The following is a 20,785-nucleotide window of genomic DNA, read 5'->3' as shown; positions in this document are numbered from 1 at the left end:
TTAATTCTCCCCCCCCCTACCCGCCCTGAGGAAATTTAAATCTTTTGAAGGTGATAAATTAACCAAATCCTCCAGCTGATCCAAAGACAGACATTGAGTATTCCCTAGTAATTGCAAATTTCTTTTATGCTGTTTGGTCCAAACTAGGAAGATTGCCAGCTCTTCATTGTATAGCATCTGCCCTGAAATTATTAACTAGGACATCAGCTACGCATTGATTTTTAAGATGCGTGCTGTGAACTGTTTCCCTGTAATCTGGCTAGTTATTTCACTGTTCAAAAGACTTTCATTTCCAATGAGATAGGACTGGAGTTCAATGAAAAATTCTGTGTAATTCCTGGCATAAAGTAATTCCTTTAGATAATCTGTTATTCAGAAAACATTGCTTTTGCCATCTTAGACTTAAGGATTTATGACTTATGAAGGCCTTTATGAGTTTTTAAGAGATATTTTCATGAAGTTAGATAATATTTTAGCTAGATTTGAATTTTGAATGCAGAATTTAGAAAGCCACAATAAATTTTCCATTTGCCAGCCATAGAAGGGCAGAAAACAGATTTATTTATGCCCTGTTTAGGGCCAACTCATATATCACCTAAGGCAATAAAACTGCAGACTTCAGCTCTTCTCTTTTGGCAGAGCAAATGATATGGAAAATTGAATCTTTACTTTCATAGCACTGAGAATACAACTCCTTTTTTTTTTTTTTTTTTTTGTACCCTCTATCTGCTTTAATTCATCAGCTGTGTAAGCAACTCTGCCTTCAAAAGGGGCAAGTGGGGCACAAAAGACCAAACAAAGGCTTGTGGAGCATTCTGTGTGTGAGACAGAGTCTTCTGCTCGTATGCTAAAGGAGAATCCTCTCTTGTAGTTAAGAATTCTCCCCCAGACAGTTTAGTAGACTGCTGAAAAGCTGATGGAAATGAAGAAAGAAATGAAAAAAAAAAATCCCAAAGAAAAGTCTCTCCCCTTATGTATTTCATCTACTGAAAAAAGAAGCCTCTGAGAATTTGTACCTGAGGTTTATAAAGGTGACAGAAAGGGGAACTGTCTCCTGTATTTTTTGAGAGGGAATGTTCTGAGGAGAATAACAAATGCTTTTGTTGTGCATTGCTGTGTAAATGAAGGGAACAGGCCCAGATGGAGTATAAAGAAAATGGTTTTCCTATGTATTTTATGAACTGGATGCCACCTACTAAGGAAAATATGACATGATTTTGCAAACAATTCTCCATTATCCAGTAGCTAAAGAGAAGAGTGAAAAGTAATTACTACGTCTAAGGTAACAAACTGAGAAGAAAAGTCCGAGTTAAGGCTGACAGTTGGTGGCAAATGTTCTGAAGAATTTTATGACCAAATCTGTAAAAGGACTTGCTGATGCAGAGAAGGTGTGTTTCAGTAATTTGTGGAGCCTGGATATGTCAGCCTTAGCCCATGCTCTTTTTGGCTGGCAGTTCTTACCATTTTTTCCCTCTCTATCAGAGTCATAAAATCATTCTGGTTGGAAGGGACCTCAAGGTCTAGTCCATCCTCCTGCTCACAGCTGGGCCCACACTGAATTCAGACTAAGAACAGAGATATTACAACCTCTCTGAGCAACTGTTCATCATTCTGGTGAACCTCATTATCCTTGCAGTGACAGCCCTCCCCTCCCTTGCTTCAGATCCTCACCTGTTTCATTTTGACTGTTAGCTCTCATTCACCAGCCTCACACCTCAGTGAAGAAGTGAAAGACCAGAGTCAATTAACCTATTAATGCAGAGTTAAGGTTACCTGGCAATGTTCTTCCAGCATGCTGTGTTCACTAAAACTTAAATTTCTAGAAAGTGGTATAGGAGATCAGGAATGTATGCTGATGAGCTCATATCTTCTTGGATCTGTCTGGAAGCATTTACTGTATTAGGTGTCAATGTATTTAAATGGTGGAGGTACTTTTTGGAGCACTGTAGCAAAGCTGAGTGTGTAATGCAGGTCCATTGAAGTACTAGTTACTATGGAAGAGGAAGGGGGGGCTGTTTGCCAGTCCCCACATTTGTGGTCAGATGTAAGAGATGTACATGTACCGTGAGAATTCTAATATAAATAACATAACATTGCAGTATCAGTCTATCTGCAGTAGTTGAGACAAAAAAAGGTCTTCTAGTTCAGTGCTGCCTAGTCTCCTAATCTAGTCCAAATGGTCTTTTAGTCAGTGTTATCAGGAGTTACCATGGGCATATTAAAGTTGAAGGGGTTTATTGTACTTCGAGAAGCAGAAGTTGTTGAATTTGATTTTTAGGAAGATAAATTACACTCTTTGCAAAAAAATTTACTGTATGTTGGTTATAGCTACTTTGGTGAAGAGAATGCTCTTTTAGTAGAGAATAATTATAGTTACCTAGGTTCATAGGTGAGACATGGCTAATCTGAGTAAAATTTGCTATGTACATTCTGGAAGTTAGTAGCAGTTGGGAAGGGAGGGCATATTGCAGACATGATTTGTGGTTATGATGATTTCCAAGGATTAAACAAGAATGCTCTGTTTCTTCTTCCTCATTGTCTCTTCTCTCATGTCCTGCTACCACTTCCAATTCTGTATTTTTCCCTTCTTGTCCTACAAAGTCAGCATCATATTACAGAGTATTAACACATAAAAAATTCTTTGTTGCCCTGTACATTATCATGGATAATGGGAGTATGAACCATCTCCTGTAATTTTTAGAATAAAAACTGAGCTAAGCATTCTCAGCTTTTTATAGCCAGAGGAGAGAAATGGGCACCTTAGAAAGGCCTAAGTCAATTGAACACATTTACATGTGTACGTAAAGGATGAGGTGGATTGTCCCTAAATCGTATAATTTCTCTCAGTTGATCTAAGAAGGGTGTGTTTAAGATGACTAGGCCAAATGAAGAGGCTAGGGGCAAGTTGTATGAGTGCATGTCACCCCTGTGTGTTTCTGGAGGAAAGTGTTTCCTTAGGCTTGTAGCCCACAAGAGAATTGGAGTATGTAGATAGAGAAGTGACCTCTACCCAGCTGGGTATGCTTACGTTTCTGCTTTTTCTGGCTTCTCTTTATCTGTTGCCCATCCAGGTGTCCATGGTTCCGGTCTACTTTTTTTTCTGCCTTTCCTTTCTCCAGATCCTTATCTAGACATCAAGATGGCCTGTATGCTTTTACAGTGTACTTCCTCGTTTTCAGACATCTCAGAGCCTGGCTCATGTAAAGCTCTAGGAAAGAAGAGAAACTTAAACACACTGAGAATTTAAGACTCTGCTTCCCTCATTTCCTCAAGATCCTGGAATACATCTGGATGATGAATGGAGAAGCTGACAATCCAGGAACCTGTCTGTGGGCTAAATTTTGTGCCCAAGAAATTGAGGGCAAGGATTGAAGCACAAGCAGTTAGCAACTGAAACCAACCAAATCTTATTGTAATCATGTTAAAATGAATGAGGGAAAGAAATATAACTCTGGAAAGGATTAATATTGCTATAAGGTTCTCACTCATGCAGGGAGAGAAATTTTCTGTAATCTGAAACCTTCATTAAGCAATTAAACGGATAGTTTTGGGCTGCCAACTCTGTAATTAATAGACACTTTAAGAAACATACTTATTTTCAGAGATTCTTTTTAGGTGGTGATGTGGTGGGGGATTTGGGGGTTTGTTTTGTTTATATTTTTTCTTTTTAGCTTTCTTGAGTTTAAATGCTAACATCTTGGAATTATTCGTGCATATGTGAATGAAAATGAACCTTAAGGAGAGGCTGCCAACTCAATCAATCCTTTGTTCACCCTACGGTAAAATCTGAAAGTAATACACACTTCAGTTAGTATTTTCTGTGAACAGAACTGAAGTTAATATTTCAGACTTCAGGTTGAAGTTTCTAAAGACATAAACAAGAAATTTATTATACAATTTAAAGTGTTGTTTCCCTTCTCCTTCAAAAGTCATCTGTAGGGACTTGCACAGATAGTGGTAGATCCTGAAGAACTTTCAGTACCTTGCCTAGGGGGGTGACTTTATGCCATCCCCTCTTTTCTCTGCCCACATTCATCTTCATTTTCCATCGCTCTTCTTCTGTTGTCTTGTAGTTTTTGTCTTGCAGCCTCCAGCTCACTGTTTGAGATAGCCACCGTATTTTTGTGCTTATGTCCAATGATACTGGACACTCTCAGATTTTACCTTTCTCCAAGTTAGCTCACTCTTTCCTGGAACTCTCTGGCACACTTCCTAGGCATGTTCCTCTTTCAGGTAGATTTGTCCTTGCAATCTAGTACCCATTAACATGAGGCATACCTATTAACTCAGGAGGCTTTTCATGTATGTGCTTTTCCGAATTTGATCTCTCTTGACAACACAGTTCCCCTTTCAGGAAGAGAATGTAGTTGTGGCAGACTTTCCTAGTGTTGTTTAAAAAGAATAATAATTTATTTTATCCAGCACCTGAAAACAAAAGCATTTGTACCCATTTCTCTGCATGAGTTCATTTCTGGTCTCCACAGGCAATTTGTTCAAGTGTTTCACCATGCTCATAATGAAGAATTATCCACACGCCCCCCGCCCCTTACATCAAGTCCTAAGTTTCCTTTGCTTCAACTTCTGACCAATTGCCTGTTGGCGCATTTGTCCAGATTGTCAGGATTGCTCTGAATGGCAGCCCTGTCCTCTAGAGTACCAGCCAGTCAGTCTGCCAAGTTGATATCACCTCCAGACTTGCTATGGATGCGTTCTGTGTCGTTGCCCAAGGTGTTAATGAAGAAGTTAAATGGTATCAGCCTCAGCACCAACTCTGCCGAAGAGCAGCTGTCCTAACTAGCCTCCGGTTATGACTTTGAAGTACTGACCACTCCTCTGTGAGACTGATGGTCTGACCGCTGCTTCATCTACCTTGTTGTTCACCCACCCAGATGCTATCACTCTAGTTTTTCTGTAAGAAGGCTGTGGGAGACTATGTAAAAAATGTTCTTGAAGTAAGCAATAACCAATGCACTCCCCTCATCCACAGACCCAGTCCTTCATCACTGAAAGCAATCAGTTTGGCCATGCTTGATTTGCCCTTGGTAAATCAATGCTGTTGTTCCTAATCATCTTCCTGTCCTTCATGTGCCTGGAAATACCTTCCGTGAGGTCTTGTTCCATAATTTTTCCAGGAACTGAGGTGAAGCCTTAGCCCATAGCTTTCTGGATCCTCCTCCTTCCCTTTTTTAAGATGGACGTAACAATAGACATTTACGTGCATTTTATATTATAGCTGTATGTGTCTAAAAACCGAGTGTTTTGGAAGCACCGTGCATGCATTTGAGTAAATATCAGACCATTGTGAACCCTGCCTCTGAATACCACTCTTGGTCTGAGACAAAATGACAGTGTTGTCAGCTGTATTAGCAAGAAATAATATTAGAAATTATCACCTAATTTCTTAGTTTTGGCAGATAAAATATATTTAGTTAATACAGTCAGAGAAGAAAGGATATTTATTTTCTTTGTTCTGAGTAATTCTTTATCTCCACTTTATTCATTTAAAAATTCTTCTATTGAAATTTCCAGGGACTTTGAACATTAAGTGATTACCAGTGATTTCTTTTTTGAATGGTGACTAAGACACTGTCTTGCTTGTATAATGTAGATACTATATTAAAAGAGCCCCAAGTGCCAAGAAAATCTGTTTCATAAGATTGCTCATGGAGGTTTAGCCTTGAGTATTCTTTGAACTTCAGTATGTAGGAAAAAAGTGGGAATTAAATACAACTTCTTTTTTTTGTCTGAATACAGAAGGAGTGATAACAGGGAATTGTATACTAGGACTTGCACCTTCCACTTAGTGGTCTCCTCTTAACTTTAGCAACAGAAATTGCTGAATCTAAGTATGGATATTACTAATAATTATTTGCTTTCAAATACCTTTTTGGGGTTCACAAAAGCATTATGAGTCTGCAGGAACACATCTTTTGCCATACTAGGTAGTGCCATTATTGGAAAACTTGGGATCCTTTTCTGAGTAGCACTATAAGGTGCCATGTCAAGGGAATAGGAGTCATCTGAAAGGAAGTTTACTTCTTGTACAAAGTTTCTTTGCTTGCCATTTTATCATGCCAACAGATGGTAAAAGATAGAAGTCATTTTGGTCAGGCTAAACTATCACTGCATACATGTCTACATTTAATTTTATGGTTTAGGGCTTGCAGGAAAGTATTATTATTTTCCATCTTTTCTTCAGGAGACCAAACAAATTAAGTTTTCTAATGCTTCTTCATATACTGTATTTCTTAAACCTCTAATAATTCTTTTTCTTTTTTCTGTGATGTCTCCATTTGGTCCACAATTTTCTTGAACTGAGTGGCGAAACTTTAATAATAAGTGCTTCAACTGAGGCCTTATCAGTGCCAAGTGGAGCGGAAGGGCATCACCTGTCTTTTTCTTCAGATGACATGCAAAAGAAGAGCTATTGATTTTGTCCCAGAGACTGTCTGAGTCATGGTTTTGTCAAAGACAGCTTTATTATCCAGTGTTAGCTCAGCTGAGATATGATTTTTGGCCAGTACGACTAACACCAAGATACCAAAGGAAAATCAGAAGGTACAGTGCACCACTTGTGATAATTGCTGTGGTGACGGTGGCAATCTGACAATTTCTTTAAACATCTATCAATCCACTGTTACAATTAACTCTTACACTAGACACTCTGACTCATGACAAAGAGATGGTACATCATCCTAATCTTCCTTTTCTGGATGTAAGTAGGACAGGATGAAAGTAGGACACTTGGATGAAAATCAAAAGTTGATCTAATGCATTTTGTATAGGAGGAGGAAGCCTGTGTAATAAAGATACAAGTTAAAACAATCTCAGCTGGACTGTGATCAGTGCTGATTTCTTTCCTTTTCCATTAGATGTGCTAAGGCAAATGTAGAAGCTTGTTTGTGCCTTGGGAAAATTAAGTTAAGCAATGTTTTATTGATTGTGAAGTACCTCATCTGGGAGGAGCTTCAGAACATTGTAAGATACTGCGTGTTGGCTATGGATATTCAGAAAGGCTACCGCTGTATAGTACCAGTGTGTGGGGACAACGTCATTTATGCTGATTGAGTGCGTGTATTGTCTGTGCATTCTGTCACTCTGACAAGAGCTTGTGAGTTTTTGACATAAGTATGGCATTTGTCAAGTTCTCAACTGACTCCTTACATGTGACAATGTATGGATGTAGCAAGAAAAGATGTTGCACATCTTTTCTAGTACAAGGTAGATGGGCAATACACAGTTAATAAAATCTGCATCCATCTGTCTTTTTGAAACACAGTATCTGGGAGGATATATCACATTCTAATTTATATTCCCTGATATTATTATGGGCTTTGATAGTTAGATTCTAAAATGACTTAAAAGTAGTCTTACCAATTTAGAACGAAGCAGCTAATTGGGATCTCGGGCCACAACATACAGGTCTAATTGCATTTCCGTTGAGCGTCTGCCCTCAAGTTTGCTTTTTCTTCCTCCATGAAAGCGTTGGTTTTGACATCCCTTAGAAGGGTTTGGAAACAGGGAACTTTCCATCATGTGTTCCATTCATACAGTATTTCCATTAGGCCACATGCAGATTTTTTTTTTTTAAATTTACTTGAGATTCATGTCACACAAGATAACCACTTAACTATGTTTTTCCATTATGGAGATTTCACTTGGTAGATGTCAGAAGAACCCTACCTTTCTATTTATACAGGACTAAGCCCGCTAGTTGTTGTCTTTGCTGAACAGTTAAAAGGCAGTGTATTCTTCACACAAAGGCCCTTAAAGTGGAGGTTGCGCTATCCACTTCTGTAATTATCTCTGTTAACACTTGGACAATATTAAACCTAAAGCAATGGTGACCTACACTACTTCATTTTAGACATAACTATAGCAGCAGAAATGGGGTTTTGTTAGTCCTTTCTCCTGCATTTTGTGCATGTCAGCCCTCTCTTTCCTTCAGTGCTTCAGCTTTTTTCAGCCTTGCGCACATTCACAAACTGGTTTGTTTGGAAGCCTCCCACTGTGGAAAGCACACAGGGAGAGATGGCTGAAAAAAGAAAGAGGAGATATTAACCTGTACAGCACAGGGTAGTCCCTGAAACGTCTTTGTGCATCTTGTCGTTTGCCCCTTTCCTTCAGTTTCATGAGTTGTGTTTGGCATAGGTTGAACTGACATAATTGCCAGTCCTCTCATTGCCCTACTTCTGTGTAATTGGTAGTCCATGGGTGTAGTTACAGAATATGCACAGACTGAACAAACAGTGCTAACAAAGTCACCACTATTAAACTTTTTTTTTTTTTTCTGCTGACCTTGGAGATTGATGACATGTACCTGAAAGGATATGGACACTCCATATTTGCAGAGGCATTCAGTGATGTAGCAGTTTCATAAACTGAACCAGGACTGATAATTTTTGCATAGCTAGAATCCCAGGATACTCATGCCAGATGCAATTAGTAATTCAGGATTACCTAATGGTGTGTTTTGTCTGTCCGAGTTACCATGGCTGTCCAATTTATTGTATAACATGAAATGTAATTTAATACTGACATACTGAATGGCAGTTATGTGAGTTAAGAAGAAACATGTAAGCTCTGAATTAATTCATGGCTTAGTGCAAGAGAAGTTTCACAATGGTACTTCTGAAGAGAGAGCAAATCTGTTACCTTCACATCTTGCCTTTCTAATGTTCTTGTGTTACATTCTCTGAGAGACAGAAGTTTTCAGGTCTGTGTAGGAAACGAATTTCAATAACAAAACTAATATGGATGTCTTTAAGATGTGTTTAAGTTTTAAAGCCATAAACATATTCTCTTTTTAATTATATTTTACAGTATTACCCTCTATATCATAAGTTAAATTTTATATTTACATTACTTTGCCTGAAAAAATGGAATATGCCCTTCAGTATTAGTGCTACAGATGGGAATCCTAGCATACCACATACCTGTTCTCTCTAAATCTTGACATTACTGATAACTGTCTTCTAGCTTGATCTGAATTCTTACTCAGGTCTGTTACCCTTTGGTTTTATGACCAGTCTGAAAAATGACCATTTTGAAAAATGACCATTGAAATATGACCATTTTGAAAAATGTTGAGAAAATGAATGTTCAGAAAGACAGAAGGGTAATAATTTGTGAGAAGAATTGTATAATTCTTCTTTGCTTGGCACCCTTCTGCATTTGTCTGCGTTTTCATTTCTGACCATGTCAACCCAACAGTTGCTTCCGTCGGTCTTTAAGGAACCATTTTCTCCTTCTGGTTTCCTCTAGCCAAATATTTGTTCTTTAACTGTTGACGTTATGCATGGGTGACTTGGAAATGCTCATGTGCCATGCTTATGTTGTGTTTATGTGTGTTATAATAATTTCTCTTTTCTGGCTCTCTTAGGCACAAATTGACATCAAACTCCCTTCAGTCAGGTTATTAAGTCACACAGAGCTGAGTGAAACAGCAAAGAAAGGTTCAAGATAAGTTAAATGTCTCTTCTGTCCTGAGTATTTGGTGCCTTTTAATGTGGAAGTGTGTCAAGCAGCTGAATTTGTCTTGGCATAAGGCAACTGCCTCCCTTAAAAAAAAAAAAAAAAAGTCTGTCAAAGAGGAAAAGCAACTTTGCAGTTCTGCCTGCATTGGAGGTGACTGCCAGATACCAACATGTTTGATCTGTAAGGAAGATAGAGTCAGCTTATTTCAACTCCCATGCTTAGCAAAGACACCACTGAGTACCTCTTTGGTTAACCATCTAACACACACTTCTTCAGCTCCCACGTGTTTCTTTATCTTACTTTATCAAATATCGAAGAAGCCTTCTGAATGTTAAATATTGTCTATATTCAGAAGATAGCAATTACTGTGATATATACTATTGTGTTTGTTTTGGTTTTGTTTTGGGTTTGGGGTTGTTTTTTTTTTTAAAAAATGGAAGAATAGTCCTGTTTTATTGCATCTTTCAGCCCTTTAGTAATGGGATGATTTTGCGCATGGTTATTTTTTCCTTAAAGCTTTTTACTAGGAGGATAATCTTTAACCCATTTAATCTCTCATCCAAGAACTGGTGTCTAAGAGACTTTTTGACTTTCAGAGGTTCTGTGTCATTACGTGTTTCACAAAGATTAACAACATTTCTTTGCCTATTCCCAAACTTCATGTCCTGTTTTGTGCCAGAAGGGTAAAATTTTGAATGTGTGTGTATTTGGACAGGCAGAAGGTGACTATAACATGTATATGTTTTAAAAAGTAAAGTAAAAATGGGTAGGCTTTGGATATGTTGTGGCACATCATTTAACTAGCGTTGACAATAAACCAGTTGCCATACTGCAGAAAGATGAAGAAAACTAGAATTTCTTCATTGCCTCAATGTGGCTTTGAATTTGTGAGGTGATGAAGAATTCTAAAGAGATAAATTCTAATAAGGAAAAAAATATTGTAGGAATGAAAGCATGTTGATAGAAAAGACATATCCTGTCATTAGGAGATGACTGAGATAGCTGAAGGGGGCAAGCGTTGTGTGGCAAGAAGGCACAATGAAAGTAGCTGTAGCAGGAAAGCCAGTGCTGTGTAATTGTGTTATATATTGATAAGTGATACTGTATGTACGTGTATATAGATATCTGTTTGCACATACTTATTTAAATGTCACCAATAGTTTATAAACCAATAATATATATAGTAATACAGTAAATATATTACTATAAGAAGAAATATGAATTGTATGAAAAATACATAATCCCTATACATTTTGTACTAATGACACATATTGCAATAATTTAATAAGTAATAGTGTAATTTTAGTACCAGGCAAAAATACTGCTCTTTCTATTCATAGAGGAATTTGATTTAGCATGAACGTCCTAACACATTGATGTAAAAGTAGTTAATTTAGTTGTGGGGGCAATTGTTTCTTGACAGATTAATCTCATTATGGAACCTTTTGTCACAGTGGCTTATGAATGTTTCTACGATAAGTAACAGCTTTAATCCCTTTAAATTTTCCTTCATTCTGCAAATATTCACTACGTATGTAAGATTTTGTGGTTTTCGTATTTTTCTCACACTTTCTGACTCCATATTTTATTGTTGCTGTTGCTTATAGGAGAGTATTACTGTACCTTTGAATTCCAGGAATCAATAAATTATTTTAAGGATTGCAAGGATAGTTCAGTGTAGATTTCATATTGTAAGTTTTTTATCTAAGCCTGTGTTGGACAATGCTTTTCAACAGGGAAGAAAAAAATGCAGTCAGCTCCATGTCTGAAATATGTCTGTTTGTTTAAGAGGTGCCATCATAAAAGAAATGTTGTTTTATTTGCAGAAAGCCATATTCTTGAGGATGTAAACAAGTGTATCATTGCACTGAGAGAGCAAAATGTGGACAATTTAGATCGTGCAGCTGGTGCAATCCGAGGACGTGCTTCAAGAGTAGCTCATATTGTTTCGGGTGAGATGGACAATTATGAGCCAGGGGCTTACACTGAAGGAGTGATGACGAATGTTCAATATTTGACCAAGAATGGTAAGTCTGATTTCTAAGCTATGTTCTCAGTTTCTTTAGTGGTATAAACTTCCCTTTATATGCCATAGTTACAGTAAATCCTGTGATTCTCTGATCTAATGCACTAATTATTATTTAGCGGATGAGGGAAAGGCTGTGGATGTTATCTACCTGGACTTTAGTAAAGCCTTTGACACTGTCTCCCACAGCATTCTCCTGAAGAAATTGGCTGCTCATGGCTTGGACAGGTGTACTCTTTGCTGGGTAAAGAACTGGCTGGATGGCTGGGCCCAAAGAGTGGTGGTGAATGGACTTAAATCCAGTTGGTGGCTGGTCACAAGTGGTGTCCCCCGGGGCTCTGTGTTGAGGCCAGTTCTGTTCAATATCTTTATCGATGATTTGGACAAAGGGATTGAGTGCACCCTCAGTAAGTTTGCCACACCAAGTTGGGCAGGAGTGTTGGTCTGCTCGAGGGTAGGAAGGCTCTCCAGAGGGATCTGGACAGGCTGGATCAATGGGCTGAGGCCAATTGTATGAGGTTCAACAAGGCCAAGTGCAAGATCCTGCATTTGGGCCACAACAACCCCATGCAATGCTACAGGCTTGGGGAAGAGTGGCTGGAAAGCTGCCCAGCAGAGAAGGCCCTGGGAGTGTTGGTTGACAGCCAGCTGAACATGAGCCAGCAGTGTGCCCAGGTGGCCAAGAAGGCCAATGGCATCCTGGCTTGTATCAAAAATAGTGTGGCCAGCAGGACTAGAGAAGTGATTGTCCCTCTGTACTCGGCACTGGTGAGGCTGCACCTGTAACACCGTGTTCAGTTTTGGGCCCCTCACTACAAGAAAGACATTGAGGTCCTGGAGCATGTCCAAAGAAGGGCAATGAAGCTGGTGAAGGGTCTAGAGCAGAAGTCTTATTAGGAGTGGCTGAGGGAGCTGGGATTGTTTAGCCTGGAGAAAAGGAGGCTGAGGGGAGACCTTATCGCTCTCTACACCTATCTGAAAGGAGGTTGTAGAGAGGTGGGGGTCAGTCTCTTCTCCCAGGTGACAAGTGACAGGACAAGAGGAAATGGTCTCAAGTTGCGCCAGGGGAGGTTTAGACTGGATATTAGGAAATTTTACTTCACTGAAAGGGTTATCAAGCATTGGAACAGGCTGCCCAGGGAAGTGGTTGAGTCACCATCCCTGGAGGTATTTAAAAGACGTTTGGATGAGGTGCTTAGGGACATGGTGTAGTGGTGGACTTGGTAGTGTTAGGTTTACAGTTGGACTTGATGATCTTATAGGTCTTTTCCAACCTATACGATTCTGTAATTCTGTGTAATTATGCACTAAGGATTCACTATATGGTCTCTTACAGCCTTTCAGCATGCTATACATTTATGATGATACCATGCAGTTCAAAAGTAATTTTTAAAATTTTATTTGAATTACATCATTTATGCAAGGTTTTTTAAGTTACGGAAGACTTTTACTGGAGTTTTTAAATAAATGGAAGTAACAATGTTTGGGGACTTGTAACTGATGAGGCAGCAGCTTTCCACTTTGTTTTACTGGCTTCACCACATCTATTCTAAGCAGATGAAAGGCAAACTCAGAGAAAGAGAAGCAGGTTCATGATTTGTGTGTACTTACCACTTTAAGGACTGTTGAGCAATGGTTAAATATCTCCAAATATCTTCAGTTTTGCTATGCAAATTTGGAACTTCCTAAAAGGGTTAATAGTGTCCATTTCCTTTTTCATGATACTGAATAAAAGGGTATCCTATACTGGAATATCCCTGTACTGGCAGCAGGGGTGTAACTGCACTATTTTATAAATGGTTTCTGTTGTTTGTATAAACAGTTGTTGTTCTTCATTTAAATGAATCTCTGGCCTTTTGTAGTGTTTAATAAAAAATAAATTAAAAAAAACATCTGTGGAGCTCCCAGGACTTCCATGTTTTCAGTGGCTGCAAGTCTAATAGTTGGGCAGTTAAAAAATTGCCATTAAGAAGTTTTCTGGCAAGTCTGTACATCTCTGGAATAGAGGATTTAGCTTCATGAACTCAAAGGTCTAAATCATAGCTGTCTCAGTCTAAACAAATTTCTAGTATCTTGCACTTGACTGACACTTACTTTATTTTACCACAAGAAAAGAGAGGAATTTTGTTTGAGCTCTTTCTTAATCAGTTCAAATAGGTCCAGGATAGTACTGTCTTCATGTGAAACAGGAGTGAACTGACATCGCAATGAAGTGGCAAAAGGGACAAAATAATGAGAAGAGTTTGAAATAGACTTGCCTCCTTTTCTGACATTTTGATGAGAAAATCTGAGAACTTTCAACATGACATTTTTTTTTCATGACTTCTGAAAGTACTATGACAAATACCAAGGGAAGCAGCAATTATAGGAAAGCATAATTTTGATTCCCATGTAAAAGCTGAGCCCTTCTTTCTTGAAACTGGTAGCGTTTAAACACATTAGGAGTTGACACAGATTTCTGTTCTCTTGCCTTGCTTTGACAGTAATATATAATATACCTAAATCCGTGTATTTACAAAAGACAGGAAGACATAAAACTGGTTTTGGTTGGAGTGTTTGCCTGTGTCAAGGGACATCAAGCATGGTGTCATCTGCTCAAATGTCTTTGCAGTACTTCAAACCTAAGAATTCACTATCTTTACATTAGTCAATAGGAGTGGAAAAAAGAAGCATGTATGTTTCATTCTTATCTGTATTTATATGATCTGCAATGAACAGACATCAAATTGTGCAGGGTTTTTTGATTGCTTGATGATTTTCTTGTGTTTTGTTTAACTGTTTCAGCTTACAGGGAAAATGCAGGTAGGCTGCAGCCCTCAGGTGTAACCCAAAACATTCTACTACTGCTGGGTCTTTCAGGAGCCAGCTGATTACAAGGTGATGCTTCACTAGGAGAGAACTGTGTATTTATGCTGTGATTAGCTCCTAAGTTAGCTTCCATGAGTAACCTAGGGCAGTGAAGTGCATCCTTTATGCCCAGTGAAAAGGTAATGTGTTACTGAAGAGAAATTATTGCAGGCAGAGTATAGAGTTAGTGAAAATAGAATTATAGAATAATAGCGTACACAGAAATTGCAGAGAAATAAAAACACAAATGAAAGAGCGAACAGGAGCCAGACATGGGAAGGATGCAAATTGGAGGTAACAGGACAGAGAAATTGTGCATAAAGAGGAACAGGTACATTTACTGTTTGTTAAAACAAAGACTGAGGTTAAATTGTAGTGCATATGTTGAGGTAATTTATAGGAAAAAAAGAGGTTAAATTCTCTGCATTACAGTACATTCAAGAAAAAAGCATAAGATTGCTGAATCTGTCTCTTCAGCTGGAAGACATCAGACATACCTGAGATGGTAAAGTGAGCTATTCAACAATAATACCATAATACTGCCGTACAATGCATATTAAAAACTGGTGCTTAATTTCTTAGCTCAAGTTGTGTAGTCCTGTTTACATACAAGTTGTTGACAGCTGAATGGATCTCTACAGCATCATACAATGGAGTGTTTGCTTTCTGAGGCTTATGTTATGCCGTTCCTCCATTTTGCCCCTTCCCTTTCCTCCACCAAGAAGAAAAACCCCAAGCAAACTAACAACGAGGCCCTGTAAGAGCACCATTTACATTGTGGAGTCGAGGTCTTAGAGGTTAGGTAATAGCAGAACTAAAGTTGTCTTTGCAACCTTGATTTGCACTCTGTGTGTGTATGCATTATGACATTGTGATTATGTGATCATATACAGTTATCTTACAAAACAGCTGCTTAATTCAGGTCACTGGATGAACCTGCTTTAGACAAATGCTAGGGTCACATATTAGAGGAGGCAGGTGTCCGTAGGATCAATTTGGAAAGTAATGAGGCAGAAGAGTGCAGGAAGAGAATATATGATCTGATAGTGAGGATAGTTTATTTGGACTGCCACTATCTGTACAGAGTTCTTGTGTGATAACTAAGTTCATGAGGCTACAGCTAATTGTGACATGCAGGAATGCTTCCCACCTCCTAGTTTGAGTGAGACTTCATCCTTGTTCTACATCACAATGAGACAGGGACATACTCCGTCCTCTCTTGTTCTCAGGTTTCAGTGGGAAGGATATTTACATGTGGGTAGGAAATACAGCTGCAAAGCATTTCAGCCAACTCCCTGCTCTAGATGATTGGAAGTCAGCATTGAGAATCATGCCCTGGAAATGTGTGTGCCAGGGTCTGTATGAAACCTTTATGGACCACTGGAGAAAAGAGTGTTCAATCCTGTGGTCTGTATACTCTGTGCAGGCGATTGTTTGAACGAGCATTTCCTATCTTTATTTTACAAGTACAAAGGTGGTAGAGGTTCACGCCATATTCTGGTATGGTTAAGACTGTGAAAATGTTAGTAGTGGTACCTCTCTGTCATTCCTGATATCTAGCACTGTTAATTAGATTGAAATACGCAGGTCCTTGCATTTTGCTAAGGTTTGTGTACTGTTGCATGAAAGCAAAATGAAACCTTCAGAAACACTGTTTATAAAAACCTAAGGTATTTCCACTTCAGAACTGGAAGAGTAACTTGTACTATATTTTTAAATATCAAAGTCTACTCTATTATTTTACTGCCTGCCAGAATCTGCAGCAGTTACATTTAAGTAAACAATTTATATTATCTGTTGATATAGTAAAAAGCCTGTATTTATTGTAAATTTTGTCTACAATTTTGCTTTCATGTCAAAGTATAATGATATACTATATATGTGTATATGTATGTATACACATATATAAATCCTCTAGTTATTTAGATCTAAGGATCTTGTAAAAAAACAGGAAAAGGGTGGAGACAAAGATGATAAGTATTTTAACTGTCATAAGGAACTAGTAGATGTATCTTTCTCTGAATCACTGGAGTTTTGAGTCCACGTTTTTTTATTCCAGTAGTGCTGATGGAATTAAAGCAAACCATTGTCCACAGCTTCTTAGAACCAGAACTATGAAATACCTTGTAATTCACATAAGGATTGGGCTTAACTTTAAGTTTAGGAATAGTAATGAAGTTGTATTTGGAAGGAAAACCAATTTAAACTGTTCTCAAATTAAACATCAGCTGTAGGCAGCTGTAGGCATTGTTCTGAGACAGATACTGGTATGACACACAGTATTGTTCTCACTCCCTTTGAAGTATGGATTAAGACAGAGTTTAATCTCTGAGATGGAATGGTGATATCAGATGTAAAGTTGAACATGGATTTGAAATTTCTTCCTGCCTCAGCAAATGTTTATAAACCTGTGTTCATAACTGTGAATTCCAAATACTTTCTCAGTATGAGAGGGATGTAAGTCAGATTTTTTACAAACACCCATATGCTTAAATTGTCTAAGTCTCATTGAAAGTCATTAAAACTGTTATTCATGTGATATTTATGCCCATAAACTATGAGGTAGTAATTGAATTGACTGGAATCTAGCAGTTTTAGAGATTACTGCTCTTCTGATGTGATACCAGCAATGTTGTAATTGGGGATTGAAGAGCAAAATACGTAAGAGGTGTTTTTTATTAAGTGTCATCATCTGGGTAAGTCCAAGTTTTTAGACATTTCAGAATGAGGCAAAAACCTCATATCCAAACAGTTCCCATGACTTATTCAGGAGGCACAAGGACCTTTATGTTGAGTAGTACATAATCATAATTCTTTGATATAGGAGGGGGATACCAAGGACAATTTGTGGCCCCATTATCTCCTTGAGAGCTGTGTAGGCCTATCACTTCTAAATAAAGATTTTCCTCAAATTTTTAGCATTTATGTATGGCCAGTTTGTACATTTTGTTCTTGTGTCAGTGTGAACAATTCTTCTGCCTCCACCTGGATTAAAAACACTCGGCCCCAGTGAGCCAAAAACATTAAACTTTTAGACCTGTTCTGGAGAGGTTGGGTTTGTGTTCAGTGATTTTCTTTAAAACCTTCACAAGTTTCAGTTACTTTTTTTTAAAGTCCTTTCCTATGATTTCATCCTAAAAGTCATTCTATTCTTCCTGACCCAGCCGTCTTCTGTATTGGCAGCATGTTTTAACATCACACTATTTGCCAGTGTCACTAATGAATGTATTTATTTGTTTATTTCTTGGTCCCAAGATTGTTATTTTGGCCACTTTCCAGGGTCTCCTCTCACTTCATAGCCCTTTCAGTGTGATCAGTTGTATAAGCCTCCATACTAATACTGATCTACTCCACCGGAAACAGAGCTTTCCTGTACGATATTTTATTAAATGATTCTGCAGGGCAGACTAAATCTACTGCATTGCTTTTCTCTGGGAAAAGGTAATTCATCTTGGCAATAAAAGATATTAGTGTTATCTGATATGAGCTTCCTTCCATCTGCTTTTTATTTAGCTTTTCCATTTACCTCCATGTCTTGCATGCTTATGCGCACAAGCTAATGACTTTGTATTTTCCTAGATGCTTCACTTGCCTTTTTCAAATACAGTTTGCAGGCTTGTCGCAACAGCTTATGCAAAATGACTGACAGTTTCCTTTGTCCACTGCCTGAGTCTTTTGCAGTAGGGTTTGTCTGTTTTCAGACAGTGACAGACCTTTCAGACAGTTTCAGACAGTGACAAACCCTGCAGTAGGGTTTGTCTGTTTTGCAGTAGGGTTTGTCTGGTCAAGAATGTTACACTCTCTCTCAGCCAAAAAACACCCACCAAGGAGGAAACATAAGAATGCTTTGCGGTCTGTTTTCTCCTGCCCACTCTGACATTTGGTACTTATGTTATCCTCTTTTGGCATGCTATCTAAGCCAAAATGGGGAGAGAGAAGCACCTCCAGAGACTTCACTGACTTTTCCTAAGATACATCTTCAGATTAGATAGGATAAATCAGCTGTTGAGGCTCCTTACCTCTTCAAGTAGTATAAAAGATACCAATTTTATTCTAGGTGATTTTTTTGTAAATTGGTAAATTGATAAAAGTAAATTTGGTAAAAAAGTAAATTGGTAAATTGGTAAAAGATACCAATTTTATTCTAGGTGACCAACTTCATTCTAGGTGATTTATTTGGGGGTAGCTAAAATGAGGTGGGTGAATCTCACTCATTCTGTGGTGCATGCAAAATCAAAAATTTTCATTAATTTAATAAGACAAGTATTTTTAATGAAAAAAAATTTTCTACTGCTCATTCATCACCCTCAGAATGAGATTTAAAGGTAATATTTGCTATTCAAGTCTGTTTAGTATTCAGAGGTTTTTACCCTTGCTTGTGAAGCCCAAAGACTGCTAAAGAGGACTGAGTATTTTCACTGTAAAATATTTTTTAAAATCCCCAAAACATTTGATAGAAAAACTGGAGCAAGGCTTGAGTATGCAAGCTTATGGAATTGGTGAACTTGTGAAATTGGCATACAACTCAGACAAGGAACAGCTTGTAAGAAACTATTCATCAGAGAATTATTGTAAGAACTAAGAGGGAAAAAAGCATTAACTAAGAAAAATGCTGAGGATGTTTGCATGACTTAACCTAAAATATTTTCTGTGTATAATTACATGATGATTGTAAGACTATAACTTAAGCAATAACCCTCCATTCTTGTGACTCTATTACAAAGTCAATAACCTTCATTCGGTTAAGTCTGCAGCGAGATTTTTTTTCTGTAAGGCTCCATTCTAATCCTTCTGTGAAACTACATTAAAAATGTTGACTTTAAAAACAGATTTGCTTCAGATGCGGAGAGTGTTCTGAAAAGTAGGAAGAAATGTCATCAAAATTTTTTTTATGTTCCAGATAATAAAAAAATGACCCTAAACATGCTGCCATTTCTTTTTGCCAATCTTCTTTTCATTTCCTGTAGCTCAAAAACAGCTTTTCTTCACTCTTAGTAACAGTAAAGTCCATGGCGATTATAAACACTGTGTGGGAGTTAAGATGCCTTTAACTATACATTTGCTTGCTTTAAAATGCTGTCGCACTTAGTGATCATCCAAGGTACTGAGAAGAAAGTCCTCTTCAGTGCACTGTTCCAACAGGCCTTGTTCAGTAAAAGCTTCAGAGTGCCCAGTGCAAAGTCGCTGTGTAGGGCACCGGTCCTTAAACACACAGTCTCCAAAAACTTTCCTCCTTCTCAAGGTAAAAGTTAGTGAGAATAGCATTTAAAACACAACATTAATATAAAATAAATTCTTGTTTATGAATAAGCTAAGAACTTTATTTTTACAGTTATCAATTTAGTTTTTTTTTTTTTTTGGTTGTTAGATCACTTCCCTGAATTAGGATAGTAAATACATTTCTGTTACCAGCACAGTTTTGACATACCATGGTCTTGCTGCAGCTAGTTACATGGGAAGAGGCGAGGGAGATGAGGGAGGGGTGTCTCGGTTTAAGCGGCATTTGCAGATGAAACTGGAAAAGGGAGGATTTCTTGTGAATTCTAAATCTTGCTCCCGTGATAATGAATTTGCCATGTACCCTGGTGAAACCAGGTTTAGTTGCAGTCTGCTTCTGGAGCAGAAGGCACTTGCATAAGCCTTCCTTAAAGTAGGAACATCACTGTTGTCTTTGTTTCTTTAATTTCCACAAGCCCTTAGTAAAATCAGTTTTTTATTCCTGTAGGGGAAGTGAGGATGTTAGTATAATAATGTACAGTAAGTCTTTTTTTTTTTTCCAGTCAGTGTAATAAATCTACATCTATGTGTGTTCCAGGAGACAATTTTTGTTGGGTGGGTTTGGTTTTTTTGTTTGTTTGTTTGGTTTTTTGTTTTGTTTTGGTTTTTTTCCCAGTTGAATTGCCCTTCTGTGTTCATCATATGTGACAGTTCATGATAACTCTTCACTGCTTCTCTTCACTTGAGGCTACTTTAAGAAATGACTCATGACTTTCCAGTGTGTATATAACCTGTATCTATCCCTTTTAATATATTTTCTCTTTTAGATCTTAAGAGTCACTGTCCTGGTCCCGTTCAGTAGAGTCCATTCATAATGACAGACCTTCCTTAAGCTGATAACAAGATCAGGGAACTACTACTGCTCTTTGTACCTAGGTATTTTTAGCTGAAGTAGACTCTAACTTGGACAGTTTTTATCTGTGTGCCCATATCAAAACCATTACCTTCATTTCAGCTGTGACTTTCTTGCACAGGGTCTTAAATGCCTTAACCTCTGTAATGTTAAGGACCTTTCATTTGCAATTCTGTAGTCTGTGTTTCACTTCCAGCTCCGTAACCTTTTGGGTGGTTATTTTGAATGTATTTTCCAGAGCCTCTGTGGCAATGTTTTTTCCATTACTGTTGTCATAATGTTTTTCTCATGGTCTTGCCATCTAC

The 20,785-nt window shown here is 38.0% G+C and overlaps 1 protein-coding gene across 2 annotated transcripts in view; it reads left to right on the top strand.

The window, feature by feature from the left end:
* The window catches only part of CTNNA3 (catenin alpha 3), a 555,174-nt gene that overhangs the window by 395,046 nt on the left and 139,343 nt on the right, over positions 1-20,785 (top strand). For both annotated transcript variants that reach the window (XM_075505306.1, XM_075505308.1), the window contains exon 11: positions 11,304-11,504. In XM_075505306.1, coding sequence (XP_075361421.1) covers positions 11,304-11,504 — 201 coding nt within the window. The remainder of the gene's footprint in view (positions 1-11,303; positions 11,505-20,785) is intronic.

Source organism: Mycteria americana, chromosome 6 (assembly GCF_035582795.1).
Source record: "Mycteria americana isolate JAX WOST 10 ecotype Jacksonville Zoo and Gardens chromosome 6, USCA_MyAme_1.0, whole genome shotgun sequence".
Taxonomy (NCBI): Eukaryota; Metazoa; Chordata; class Aves; order Ciconiiformes; family Ciconiidae; genus Mycteria; species Mycteria americana.
This window is presented reverse-complemented; position numbering and strand designations above follow the sequence as displayed.